Source organism: Dermacentor andersoni, chromosome 5, assembly GCF_023375885.2.
Source record: "Dermacentor andersoni chromosome 5, qqDerAnde1_hic_scaffold, whole genome shotgun sequence".
Lineage (NCBI taxonomy): Eukaryota > Metazoa > Arthropoda > Arachnida > Ixodida > Ixodidae > Dermacentor > Dermacentor andersoni.
Genome location: NC_092818.1, coordinates 53,961,351 through 53,976,600, shown reverse-complemented (window position 1 = coordinate 53,976,600; position 15,250 = coordinate 53,961,351). Strand labels below are relative to the sequence as shown.

Genomic DNA, 15,250 nt, shown 5'->3' with positions numbered 1-15,250 from the left:
AGGGACGATTTCGAATGACTCTGCTGTAGTTACTCGTGCAGAAGTGTCAGTTTGTCCGTGAACTCGCAGTTTAGATGACTTCTGCTCCATAACTTCGTTGTTCAATAAGAATGCCTTGCTTTAAGGAAGCTTACAAAACTTTTTCTCAAGTTTGGCAAAATAACTTCTTTGGCCAGTTTCTTCACGTTTACATTCCATAAAAGCAATGTTCAGCGCTGTAGTACCACACATGGCTCCTTCGGCGAACACAGCACGCCAAGTATGCATGCATCTGGCGACATGCTGTTTTCTCGTTTCATTACTGCGTTCGTCATAGTGCTCAATGTAAATGAAAGCAACTGTAAATCATTTTTAAGCTCCTCGGTAGGCCAGACATTCAGTTGGGGATGGCACTACAAACATGTATCTAATATATTGCAAATAATCCTTTTTCTTTTATTTGCCCGACATAGTCCACACAAACTTTATATTTGACTTTTGTGAGAAATGAGAAGGTGCAGGACATTCACTCCAATATTTGAAGGTATTGATTTGCAAGTGTTCTAGGGCTGCTTCCCTCAGAAATCTGTCCATCTGCCCATCTGTAATGCACGACAGTGTGCTCCATAGGTATATGTGGGATCCTGTGGGGGTTGTATGTGAGGATGCCTTACGACCACTGAGATTTATGGTTATCACTATATAGCGAGTACTGAAGAGGTATTAAGAGTAATTAAGGTTACTAAGAAGATTAATTAGCATAGTCAAGATTGAAGGTACTTACGATGAACCCTTAATTTCATTTGCTTAACATTCAATTGATTACTGCTATACAATTTTACTTAAGATGACTGAAGCCTACTTTCAATTACCATCAAAGTGATTGAGGCTATCATGCTTAATAAGAGGTAAGATGATTTAAGTATAATTAAAATTAATTTTTCCCAATAAGATTTATTCCGACCAATTGTTCACTAATTATGTAATTGCAACAGGTCATTGTGATCCTTGCAGCTCATTGCATCGTCCTTGTCACAGTGAGCAGCGGTGTGCGTAACTCGGCCGCTCAATCAATCATTCGTTGCATGGGTGCAAGATGAGTGACAAAGTAATGCTTACACATTATCTGACAAATCCCACTAGGGAGGCTTTCTCTAATATTGGTGCTCAATAAAAAAATTTTGCCATTTGAACAGACCTAGTTGTCACAGTTTCTGGTCTTCAGTCGTGAGGTAATGGCTTTGCATTCTGTGTTGAATGAAAATATAAAACGGCAAAAAAATAATTTTTTTCCAGAATTTAGTTTTAAGCACATCGCTACCTACTGTCACAAAATCAGCAGACTGCAGGGAGCCCCCAGAGTGGTTCAAGCATCTAAATTTGCATTAAGTGTGTGATTTGCTAGAAATACAACTACTGGCATGCCGCCTAAGGCAAGTGATATTCTTTGTACAGCAGGGTCTGGAAGTGAAGCACAGAAGGCTAATATCAGTGCATTGCATGGACACTCGTGAATTTTCAAGGAAATGAATCATCTAAGTATGGAGTCCATATAAATTATGCGAGTAAGATTTTCTGACACACTGATTTGTCACATTAGCTCAGATTTGTCTTTGCTTCTCTTCGATATTCTTGGTAAAGCACAATATTCAAGTTAGAGAGCCTCAGGAGAAGCTTTTTACCTCAGGAACGCTTAAAAGTTTCATTCGGCATTCACTTAACCAAGTTTGATGGTTTCTTGCACCTAAAAGTTGATATTCGTGGCGATTACTTTTGGGGATAATTTTACTCCGCAAGATTTTGCGTGGGTACCACCCACCGGCGTCCATGAGGGGCAGCCTTTCCTGGCGCGTTGCCGAGATGCTGATTTCGCCATTTGGCAGAGCGCCAGAAACACTCGCCTGCTAGATGTTGTAACACATATTGCACCAGTCACCTGTAATCTCGTGCAAGCAAAAGTCTCTGAAAGTTATCACGTGGGAATACTGCTAGAGTGTGCTAATACTGCCCTAGGTATTTTAATTGAGCCATTATTTTTTTACAGTTTACAAAACTTGAGAAATACAACTCGCTACAACTATGCATCCTAGCATTAAAATATAGTACAATTCTGCTGTGTGTATTGGGACATAAACGACACAAAATTTACGTGCACACACTGCTCTAAGTCCTACCAATAATTTGTGAACAGTACTTTTGCAAAATGTACATAAGCAGTGTAACAATTTCTTGTCAGCTGTAAACTAATGCATCTTGTTTGTCCTCTGCTGTAAAATAACTTGTCCTGTGCTCGAGACGATCCAGTGGATAACTTAACCTAACAAAGCCTAACTTTATGCAGTGCCCCAGTATCTGTTTGTAACTTAGTGCCTCTTTTTGAGGCATTTGCTGATTTTCCAGCAATACATATGTAAAAAAAAAAAACTAGGTCAGAACTTAGCATCACTAACACTTAATGTAATGCAAGAGCGTGCTTAGATTGCAGTGCTTCGGCGGCTGGGCGGTGCACGCATCACAGGTGACCTTGCACGCTCTCATTTATCGAAGTGATGTTTCTGTACATCAAATCTTCTACAAACTTGCCATTTCGTGCACACTATGATGCCACTCACATACGCTCAACACCTCGAGTTCTCCGTTAGATGCCTCCAAAGTAAGTGAAGTCTGTCTACGATGCTATAAAGAAACACGTGACCGTCAGTGGGATTGAAACTCTCCCAGCGCAGCACTCTTGCCATTGGGCCACGATTGCGCACGTTTCCCTCGTGCCGAAATCGCTCTTTGAAATGCCTGGTCCATACATTGTGTGCCAGTTTCTTGCATTCGTACATTGTAACAGCTACCACACTGAGACACTGTGTTAGGCTGCATTGCCTTCGGGATCGGTAGATGTTTGGCCAAGACGGATGCCTACAAAATCGATGCAGTCTGCCTTTAATACTATTGCATAAAAAAAAAGGCCCTAAGTCAACATATTTGCTTCCAATAATTTGTATACTTTAGTTTACTCATTTGTCTAGTGAATCCGAGTCATCCCTGTATTAAAGCTTTGTCTTTGGGTCTCTCATCAGGTTTGGGCACAAAACAAACAAGCACTGTGCATAGACCATGTGGTGAAGATCGTGTCTGTAAGACATTGCACCTATATGGTATGTAGGCAATGAAATCTGCTGCAGATCCAAATGAATGCCCACACTCTCCACATGGCATCTAGCGGAGGTAGCATAACTGTACTTGTCTCCATGTCATCAATCCTGGCTGTAGTGCACTAATACAGTATTTACTTGTGTAATGCTTGCATGACATATATACAGGGCGCCCCAGCTAATTTCAGCCAGAGTTTAAAAATAATGCTAATGCCACGTAGCGGGACACAACCAAGGTAATGTTGTTCGCCATTGCTTGGAGATACTCATATTATTTTTTCATGCTACATAATTTGATAATTACTCTTAATTTATTAATTAAGTCCTGAAATATTATAATTAGATGAAAGTGTCAATGAGAAAATTGTAGAGCGACGTGAAAAACTCCCGATACAGCTTTCTGTGGCTCAATACGTGCTACATAAAAGTTTTTCCAAGTGTGAAAGAAGTTCGCAAATGCACGCAAAATGGCCGTGCGACTGGCCGCTCGAAGCACTTCGTGCATATTCGCAGGCTTCTTTCATGCTCTGAAAAATTCTTTTATATAGCACGTATTCAGCAACAGAAAGCTGTATAGGGAGTTTTTCATGTCGCTGTACAATTTTCTCATTGACAGGTTCATCTAATAATATTCATCTAATTATAATATTTGAGAAGTTAATTAGACTAATCATCTAGTTAGGCAGAACAAAAAAATAATTTATGTATCTCCAAACAATGGCAAATAACATTACCTTGCTTCTGTCCAGCTAAGTGGCATTTGCATTTTAAACTCTGGCTAAAGTTATCTGGGACGCCCTGTATATATATATGGACAAGGGAAATTAAAATTTCCCAATATTCTCCCTGTTCCCTTGCTTCCACAATCTCCGCATTATGCCTGTCTATTAATGTGTGTCTGTCACATGTAATTCGGAGGTTGTGGCTTCGACTCTCACTGGCGACAAGTTATATTTTCCTCCACCCTTTATTTACCCCGATTTTCTGCATTTCAATTTCAACCACAGTTAATTTCACCAATTCTTTATTGGCTGTTAGCTTTATATCTTTATATGGCCATGATTATATATATATATATATATATATATAAACAGGGCGAAGGCAAGGTCTTACACAAGTAAAGCTGATGGTTGCTTATGCGAGTCGCGCCTATTGAAAAACCCTTTTTTCCAGATTTGCACTCTCCAAAGTAAGGATGTGGGTTTTGCATGGGGGCAGGCATTACACAAATATATACAGTGGCCAGCAGCAGTATGAACCACTCGGGTATTCCCTTTAAATGCAGAATGCACAAAAGTGTCTCTGTAAATGCACCATACAGCAAAAACGCAGGCAAAAAAAAAAAGAAAAAGAAATGCAGCATTTGCGACACAAGCATCACATGTGCTCTCGACTTAATATGAGAGAAAGCAGGCGAGAAATGCCACTTGCTGGCATTGGCCGAGGCAGTGCGAGAGGACATCTGCTGTTTGGAGGATGTTTCCTCCTCGTACCATCACCTCGCAACATTTTGTTTGCATCAACCTTCGTGGTGTTGCCACCTTCAAAATCTTTTGTGTGGTGAAATGCTCCCTGGATGTCACTCTGTAAATATTCCAGCGTATAACGAAAATTTTACAGGGCCTGGTGAGGGTTGTGGCTTTTTGGGCTTGTTGGTCTGACATTGGTTTCACACTGCAACATATTGTAGTGCAAAATAACACAGACACTCGTCTGTTACATCTGTTTTTCTGCACTGTGATTTGTCATGGTGAGAGGCCCTTAGTTGCTAATGCACTTAAAATGGAATATTTTTTCTAAAGGGAACCAGAGGTATTGTGAAGAGATGTGTCATAATTGTTCCTATTAGCTACTACCACTACTAGAGGAAACCCATGATAGAATGTGTAAGCACGACTGAACGAGGATGTAGAAAGAAACAGACACACAGAGACAGCGCTACGCAAGCCATAGATTTTATTTTTGCATGCATGGATAAATATATACCGAACGAGCGGAAACAAACGGAACAAAAATGAACATTCAGTGGTATTTGTCGATAAGTCATACACAATTACACATGTCTAACACATGATCAAAACACGCACTCCAATAGATACAGTGATAAACCGAGGAATTGTATCTCTTTTTCAGTTAACGACACTGATGGCTTGCTCACGCACCTTTCTTCTAAACATTGCAATTTCATAGGTCTCCACTATCTCCCTTGTCATCCTGCTATGAGCCCTATACAGAATAGAAGTACTTTCAAATATAGGTTTGCAGGGACAATCTCGGCAATGAATTCTCAAATGGTCCGAGATTACCTTAGTGATGTTATACTGATGCTCTTTTAGTCTCTGATTGACGCAGCTGCCAGTTTAACCAACATAAGTTCTTCCGCATGAAAGCGGAGTGGCATAGACAACATTATGAGTGCAGGTTACAATTTGTTTGCATTGTTGAGTAGAACATGCGTTTCTTTTGTTATTCTCTGAATTAACCTGTTTGCATAGCTTCTGTAGACACTCGGGGACAAAGAAAACCACGTCCACCCCCAACTTTGCTGCTATTCTGAGATTATGTGAAATAAAATTAGTGTAAGGTACCACAGCAACTTTCTTTGCTCTAGCAGTGGTACTGCTTCCTTTCGATGCACTTTTATACTTCCAGCTCAAGCCCTACGCGACCGGGTGAGCATACGCATCGGGTAACCAGAATCTTCCAGGTGCTTGGTCTGATATCCGGAACTGGTTTCCACTTTGTGGTCACATGACTTTATGAAATAATTATTGGAACACGATGTTACAACTGCACGTTTTAAGAGTCTTGAATGAGCGGAAGGAAATGGTAGGAGCGGCTTATTGCCTCTCGGCTGATAACTCCAGCAGACCTTTTGTGGCGATCAAGGCAGAAAGTTGGGCTAGTTGGTGTGTCATCATTATTCAAAAGACTAGTGCAAAATAGCAGGGACACAGACAGAGAAGACGACAGCGGCCAGCGCTAAGAACTTTTGTGGTGAAAGGTACAATCCCAAGTCTAAAAACCTTATGAAATTGCCTACAGGGACTTCATGTGTCAAGGACAAAGGAGACAACACTTCAGTGAACGAGGTTAGGGTTTTTGAGACCACTGAGTCAAAAATACATGATTTGTTATTGAAAATAATTAAAAAATCGTCAACCAATCTGAACACTTTCACAACATTGGTGTTATTTTTCAGGCGTTTATCAAGAACCTCGTCACAATTAGCTAAATATAAGTCACTTAAGCAGGAAGCAATACATGACCCAATCCATATGCTCTCTCATTGTTTAACATTTCCCTCCCAAGTCGCGTAAGCAGAGTTAACATAGAAACTAAGAAATTCTAGAAACTTGTCACAAGTCAAACCGGGGGCGTTTTGAAATTGAATTGCTCCAAACTTGTCAATGCAGTCAGTTACACATTTTGTCATTCTTCTGGAGAGAATAGTACAGGTCTTGTAAGACAATAGGAAAAGTGACAAGGTTTGCCAGTGTTTAAAGAATTCCATCACTTGTTCAGACTTAGTTACCAAAAATTTGTCATCGAATGGCAAGAGCTTTAGGTACTTCTTGTAAAAATGTCGCTACACGTTTCTCCCAAACATAACATGATCCTATTTAACGCAAAAGCTTGAAAAAAAAAACAGTGAGGGGCAAAAGGAAATGGAAAACACCTCTCACCATTTTCTTTTTTCGAGTTTTTTGCGCTATAAAGTATCATGTTAAGTAAACACCAACTTGCCCAAGGAGTTATCCTCACGTTTCTGCCAGGTTGCATTCTCTGACACTATCACTCGGAGGAGATGTTCCAGCTTGCGTGTTTTTGCTGAGAAAAACAAGTCAAGGTCTCCCTTAGTGTTCTTTTTAATAGGCCGGGATAAACTATCTAGTTAGAAACTTTTGCACAGCTTATTTGCTTCATTTTGTACTTTCTTAAGTGTTACGCCTTTGTGGACCCTGAAAGTTGACTAGATGGCCTCACGAGCCTTTGAATTATACATCGTCCTGTTCATCACCACGAAGCTCTAGTATATCGGGCATTCCACCGTGGTATCTTGTTGAACCGTGCTGCAAATCGTCCCACTGATTGCTTCGTCAGCTTGCAGAGCTCGCATGTTCGGCTTCTGCATCCGAAAAATTATGCCACCCAATGTTCTCGCATTATTCGTGTGCCGTCAACCCTCAACTAACCACTGGATTCAGATCTGCAAACTGACACCTCAGAATGGCAGCGACAAGTGTGTCTGAAAAGTTGCACCTGGTACATAATTCCTTCGTTATATCCAATATTCATTACATGCTGATATTGAGGAGAAATATTTCAGATTTACTCTGTTATATCCAATAATTCATTATACTATCTGTTTTCATCATATCCATATTCAACTGTAGTACAGAAGCTGGCAGCGGCATCCATTAGGGGACTGTATTGCAAGTATTGTACTGTTGCAACGTTGCCATCTAGTTAGAGCATGCTATGTCTTTGGGTTCTAAGATATATATCTACTTAATAGAATGCACAAGGTTGCAAGTACTACAGTGTATGGCAGTGTTATGTGTAACATTTAAAACAGGAAAAGAAAGAGATTGTCGCTCTTGAAATTGTCTTTATTGGAAAGCACTTTGAGACCAAATTTGCCCATAAAATCAATCATATAAGCTTGCCTTGCGAAACGCTAGCAAACAACAGCACAGCAACAACAATGTCGACTGGTATCATCCACTTGGAGATTACAACAAACCCATCTTTTGATTGTGCAATAGCATTCACACAGTTGCGCTCAAGCCACTGTAGAAAAGCAAAATAATGTGCCACTTGTACATTGTCAAGCACAAACCAATGAGCTTCAAATGACAGGTTCAAGACAGATGCTCCAATGTGCAGTTTTTGTTGAAGCACGAGTATGGCACATATGTCGAGGGCTCACAGTCGTCGGCCCGTAACAGGAGAAGAAATCTTGAATATTTGCAACATTTCAAATACATAGCCTTGTAGAACCACACATGAAACATTATACCCGAAGACCGCATACAAAATCTGAGGCATCATATCATGTAAATGTGCATGATGATCTCTCAATGTCACTAGCATCAATTACGCTTCACGTCCTGAAGCACATTTCCCAGTGACTTGCCTGTGCTTTCTTCAATTTGCTTAAAGGAACACACATAGCAGGTGGGAAACAGCCATCAATTTTGAATTCTCAGCTAACCTTGTTGATGATTGCTGAGGTTCAACACAGCAGCAAAACACCGGCTATGACAGACTGCATAGTTGAGTGCTGTAGATAAAAATTTGCCAGCAGGAGTTCTTTAGCTTGCGCTCAAAGCTGTTTGTGGAGCTGCAATTTGTTTGTGATACTATAAATTTGCGAAGGTGTTCACTGAGAGCTAAGGAAGTTGGGCCGCTTTCAGCTGGCATGCACCAGGAACTTTTTGCACTGTTGACCTCACATGATGAGAGATTAATATTTTGCAATGACAACAACGGTCTACAAGTACAGTGCCATTCACTGCTGTCTAAAGCGGCCCCCTTTGGCGTACCCCGACGACACATGGCAACAACTGCTGGGTTTGCTAGCGTGCCCAGGGGCATGCGTGGCCTATCATGCATGCAAAGCTGCGTGGATTGCTTTTCATCAAGTGTCGACGTTGATGAGCATCGTTTAATCAGGTATGCACTCAGCGTGCGGGTGCATGCAGTCTCATTGCAGCGTGTTGCTGTGGGACAATACGTATAGGATGATAACGCCCTTCACCATGCGGTGCAGCGAGACAGTGCCCTCAGGCAAAGTGCACGCCCGGCAAAACAAAGGCGCTTACCAACAGCCCGTGGTTAAAGGCAATGCACACAGATCAGCGTGTCTATCACGCCGTGCGTGGGCACAGCATCTTGAATCCAGCAGCAGCTATTGCCAGGCATCGCCCACCATGCTTATTATGAACATCTGGAGAGAAAGGTACTCCCCTACTAAGATGAAACTCTGTTGTCTTTTGACCCAGAACAGAAACAGCTCTCCCTCTGAAACAACGATAACAGCAATGTGAGTGCAGGCAATGTGGCAGGCATGACATCATACGGAAGGGCAGTGACCGCACGATCGCGAACAAGAGTGTTGTGTAAGAAAAAGCGTAGGCACAGTCAGCACATAGGTGTTAGGCAAACATGGCTTCAGGGATAATAGCCATCAGCGACAGCCGTCTATCTAAAACATACTACTATAGCACTGCAGTAGACATCACATAATGTGCAACATGGGATGTTATGTTCTCCTTTGTCTTTGCAGAACCAAGGCGATAAAACATTTTGCACTTTATAGCCACCGTTATGCAATGCATGGCAAGACTTAAGTTGTTTTGTGCTGTTATACTCTTGCCTCGTCTTGTCTTGGCTTCCTGCACTCGCACTATAGCCTATAGCATCTTTTCCTTTTCTCTTTTCATTGGGGGGGAGGGAGAAGGGGCATTGGTCTTTCGTGTACATAGTACAGAATATTGGTGCCTCCAGCATTGTTTCTTGGTATCACTGTCTTCCTGACCCATACACACTTAGTGACAACTCTATTTTCACACATGTGAATACGCTGTTTACGTAATGGCTTGAAATACCTTCCCAGTAGCTCAAAGAAATTCTTGATCTGCAAGGGAAACTGAAAATGAAGTCAGTTTCTTACTGTACAGCTTTGTTCCCTTTCTGTGCCACAACATCGTTGAGCACAGCTCTTCTTGGCAACGTGATCACATCATAGCTGTGAACACTACCTGCTCTCTTTTCTGCAGAGGCAGCAGGGGATGTATTCTGTGACAATCCACTTCGGCGATACTACCGCCTTGGCCGTGCCTTGTCCATCAGTCACGGTGATTGGCTGGTTGAGCACTACGTCATCTGATTTTGCTCAACCAGCCAATGAAACGCGTGCCTGATGGCAGCAATATTGCCGAGGCTACGCTATCACTGAAAGTGATCGGCGCAGAATCCATGTCCGATGACCCTTGCTAGAAAAGGAGTGACTGCACTCGCTTTAACAAAAAAGCATGACTCTATAGTTTTCCTGCTCTACCATAACAAGTATCAGCAGTGCTAAACGAGACGAGGATAATTAAAAAGGCCCCACACAAGCAACCGTGTGTGTTGCCCTTCTTGTTCTTGCACAGTTTGGCGCTGCTGACACTTATCTTGCCATGTAACAACATGCCCAAATAACTCTTGTTGTTCCTGTTCTGCCTCTACATACTGGCACAATGCACATGCACGGTGCACTGAGTGATCACGCATGCCATCTGCAGATACAAATGCGTGCTACCGTAGTGCTACTCGTGACGAATCTGTCCACACAAGTGCTTCTCCTTGCACTGCACACACCCCGCAAAGTCCCTCCCAACCTCGTCTCTGCAGCACTTCTCTGTTCTCTCAGTGGTGGCCCCATGCACAACGCATGCACGGAGGAGAAACGTTAACATCACGAACCGTAAACAGCTTCTTACTGCAAAGCACTGCATTCATGGTACAGTCGCGTCACCTTCGGGAAACGGATTGCTTGGTAAAGCAGGGTCGCACTGGAGACATAGCAGTAGGTTGGTTTCATTCCGTTTAAGGGATACCACAGTTTTTTCTCAAATTCCTTGTTCAGAAAGCTTTCGCATACTTTACCACATTCACGTATTCCACATGGCAAAGCAGTACTAAGGAGTGCACATGGTGGGGTCAATGACTGCCCCTGGTGTTAAATGGGGGTGCTAGTCTGCCTCAGAACATTTGGCATCGTGCACAGCACACAGATTATTCCGAAAGGCAAGGTAATTTTAAACAGTGTTCATACAGCATGGTTAATTTTTTTTAAGAGTCCCAAATGGCTAGTATGCAGACTTTCCTATCCTTTGTGCTTCAACAAGTAATCAACAGTTGTCTGGGTGGTTTTCCGCAACTAGCTGGTAAGAAGCAACCATTTTGCCCACCCCCAAGATGGATGCCATAGGCCTGTGGCAAGAGGAAAGCTGCAAGCAGCAATTTTTGATGCCCTACAACGCAGCACCTTTCTCCAGATAATCGACAAAAAAAATGCGACTGAAACACTGCATGTATTTCAATCACTCGATCATCTACAAATTGGACCAGGTGAGTGGAGCGTCTACTTAGCACTGCCCATCAAACAAAACAGAAAATAAAGAAAGGCAGTGTTTTTTTTTTTCACAGACAGAACACATGCACCATGCACAGCTCACTTCAAAAGCAAAAAGAGCTTGTTCTGCACACTTTTGTTTATCTCGATCTCGCCTGGGGTCACTTGGGTGTTAAAGAGACAATAAGTGTAGCACAAGCGGGAGCAGAACAATAAATGTTAACAAATGACTAGAAAAAAATGCCAGCATATAGCATTAACAGAAGCAGAACTGCTCCTTGAAAGCAAGATAAAAGTAGCAACTGCGTCGGCAGAGTATGACAGTACATAAAAACCCGCAGGAGTTTTTTTGATGGTGTGAATACAAAAGTGGTAGCCTTTTTTACCGACCACATTCAGTTGGTGCGGGGAGAAAGAGAAAATAGGATAATGTAAATAATCAATGCAAAAATAAACAAAGCTTTAAAAAAAATGTAACCACAGAAAAGTACCTTGATTACAGATAAAAAGCAGACACGGCAGGACTATTGTATTTTCTCTAATGCAAGCACCCTTCCTAAACCTACACTTAATCTCTCAGGACTAGGGCTGTGTGAACACTTTAAAAATTTAATAAAAATATAACAGCTGCTTCAAGTAGAAGTACTAATTTATTTGAGTACAATTTCTTCAAATATTCAACTACAACTGATTATCAGTTTACTACTTGTACTGCAACCTCAATTACTCCTCACTACTTCGCTAGGTCATAGAAAAAGAAAAGGAGGGGGAGGCAGTGCTTAGATATGAGTAAATACAATAATCGGCATACTACAGTACAACCTGGCTTGAAAAACGAAGCAAGGTATAAAATAACATTTTGTTTGCTGTAGTGAACAAGATTTCTATGCAGAAGCTTGAACCTTCTTCTTTCAAACATTTTTACCGTGTCCTTTTCAATGGCATTTGGTTTTGTTTCCTTGTAAGGAAACTTTAATTGTAGGAAAACATTCAATTACACCAGGGCATTGTCAAGATAGTGCACCAATGCACTATAATATTCGCAGCTTGTGTCCAAATCATTCAGCATCTTGAAACACATACAAAGTGTGCTCTTTATGAAGTACATGACAACAAAAATTGTGCACACGGCAATATAGCACATTATTTCAAAACATCCTCAGTATACGCCTTTCAACAATCCGTAATCAGTACATGCTAGCAAGAGATAAGATAAAATTGCAATAATGTCCTGCCCTTCAGCGTAGGCGTCAGCATAAAATTTGCAATGGAAGCTGCACGCAACAAATGAAAAGTCGCATAGTGAATCTTTCTTGCTTTTTTCCCATAAAGCCACAAGGTCATGTCGTTAACAAGGTCTCAGTGTTGGAACACATGTGACAATAAGTACAACAATGGCTTAAAATAATGAGGCTAATGTAAGCCAAATATTAAAGAAATTGAAAAATTGAAGGGCTTTCTTTCTATGGAACTTTTTTTAGCACTAAGTAGCCGTGCAATTAAAAGAAACAGGTGCCGGAAGAGCATCATGAACAACATGAATTCATAGGTAATGGCACAATTGCTGGACGTCACTTTATGACTGCACACAATTTGTACAGTCCACAATGCACTGTGCGCCTTCCAAATGATCCTCTTATACTCGAGGTGAAACAGACAACAACAACAAGAAAAAACAAACAAGAACAACAAAAAGAAGCATATACACGCTCCGTGTGTCCCTTAAGTTTCATTTATGTGGTTATATATATATATCCGTAAAATGTAAAATTTTCAAAAACGCTCAATCTTGTACCTCAATGAAAGACATTTATAAAGCCATTAGCCAGTCAAGTCACACAGCCTAAACCTTCACAGTGAGCATTAGAAGCCAAGTGTTATATAGAAGCGTCATTCCAAATTTCTGTAATCGCTTCTGCAGTCCCTAAGTGATGACTAATTAGGTTCTCACATCAGCCTATTATTCTTCTGAAAGTCACAAGGCAAATTCTTAAAGTATACTACTCTACAGAGTAGGCTTAGGTGACATGCACGTGTAACACAATGTACCACCACAGCGTCACCCGAAATCCCTTTCTGCTTGTAAACACTATCGCTAAGTGCAAACAAAAAGGACACTAAAAAACAGAGATAACAAACAACAACGCAGTTTTCTTTTGCAACGGACCCTCAGTCTGTTGGAGATCCCTGCACGACGTTTTGAGAACGAATAAGCTCCTCTCACAACCTGGGAAAAGTCAGCCTAGGTATCCGGCTCCAGCTCGTACCTAGGAGAAATCCAAACGACACATGCAATAAGTTTTTGGCACACCGCCCGATTCCACAGATTATTTTTTTAACATCACCTGTAAAAGACAGGTGGATTGTTCCAGGAGGTGGTAATTACCAGCACAATAAATCGCAATTAGGTAGCTAACTAAAATAGCTAAGTAATTCTTTAAGTGTTCACTTCACGACGCATGTTAAAGGGACATTAAAAGAAACACTAAATCAGGTTAGACTGACGAGGTCTTTCAAAATCTTTCATAACTTCATTTTCTTTAGCTTGGCTGTAATAGGTTGATTAGTAAGATAGAAAAAGGAAGGCCAAAGTTTCATTTCTTGAATTTTATGCCAGAACACTGGCATGGGCACGTTGGTGTGAAAATCAAGGATTTCGAAGTATTATTTCGTATATTTGGGTCGTTGTGGCTGAGTAAAAGTTCTTGAAACTTGCCAAGTTAAGTCGTTGGCTCTTTTAGAAAAGGAACCAAATTTTGCGAATTATATCATCATCCATGTTATCCTCCTGGCTTGCAACATTGGATACCAGAGCCGTTTTACCGGTCCTTGATAAACCTTACGCACGAAACAAACGTGTTTGTATGGGACATGTGATGCCACTTTTTCGTCTTCGTTTCACAAATTGGATTATGCAAAAGGGTAATCTTCCAAATTAAAAAAAATTCGCAGTTTAGCCAGAAAGATGCATCGATTGCAGTAGCAAATTATTAGACACCTATACGAAGTAAGCATAGTGGTTTTATCGGCCATATAAACTTGTAAGCATTTACTTACTAACTAAATTAACAAGCATGGTGTCACGCATAAGCTGGCAAACAGCAACATATCTCAATAGATGACCGCTGACACTCGCTGTCAAAACGCTGGCTTGAGGAAGAGCGGCAGGAGCCGCGAGCAAATTGACCGTCGTGCTCCCTCGTGCTTCAACGCGAACTAAGTGGCGAGAACGTGGCGCACACGAAGCTATCGGCCCTCAGGGCACCTAGACTTTGTACTCATCACAGATCGCTTTCAAGACAGGGCACGTGCGGCTGCGCTCGGCCGCGCCATAAGCGGCGCCCAAAAACCTTGAGGTGGTGCCTCCTTGTCACTGCGGTTACAACATTTCTTGTGGGATTTAGGCACACTAAATTTCGGTTAAATTTTGTAACTTACACAACTTGCCACATTCTGTTTTATCAAGGAAATAAAGTTAATTTTACTAAACAAGGGTTTAGCGGGCTGTGTTCCTTAGAAAATCATAATTTATTCTCAGTTACACAGCGTAAGCTCTTATTACTTGTGCCTAGGCATGCCTAAAGCACAATAATTGACGCCTTTAAATGACAGCTTTAGTGCCTGTTGCAGGCACCTCAAACAGCACTTTTTAGTACCCAAACATCTGGTCTCAAGTGATGAAACTTCAATTAAAACAAAATCACACTTGCAAACAGAAACTTCAATCGGTGCTATTTTCCTAGAATTTAGCTTCACACATTGAAGACACAAAAATAATAATTTTAATAAGCCTTTAATGGACCTGTTAGTTAACTTGTCCTTATACTTTAGGCAAATCTGTCATTCATTTGAAAGAATCTGATGGCCAGCCTATATTGCCCATTCAGTAAAGTGCACTAACTTGGGCCAGTGGTACATGTCTGAAAAAACTAGTACGTAACAGTGCAAAGAACTGGACGTGCACGAGTAGGACTGAATGGGCAAGTAAACAACGAAAAGA

General features: G+C 41.3%; 1 protein-coding gene across 2 annotated transcripts in view; it reads right to left on the bottom strand.

Moving 5' to 3' along the window:
- Positions 1–5,064: 5,064 nt before the first annotated feature.
- Positions 5,065–15,250, bottom strand: part of Esyt2 (extended synaptotagmin-like protein 2) — a 111,791-nt gene continuing 101,605 nt past the window's right edge. For both annotated transcript variants that reach the window (XM_055070271.2, XM_050177583.3), the window contains one exon: positions 5,065–13,517. In XM_055070271.2, the coding sequence (XP_054926246.1) occupies positions 13,493–13,517 (25 nt within the window). In that variant the 3' untranslated portion in view covers positions 5,065–13,492. The remainder of the gene's footprint in view (positions 13,518–15,250) is intronic.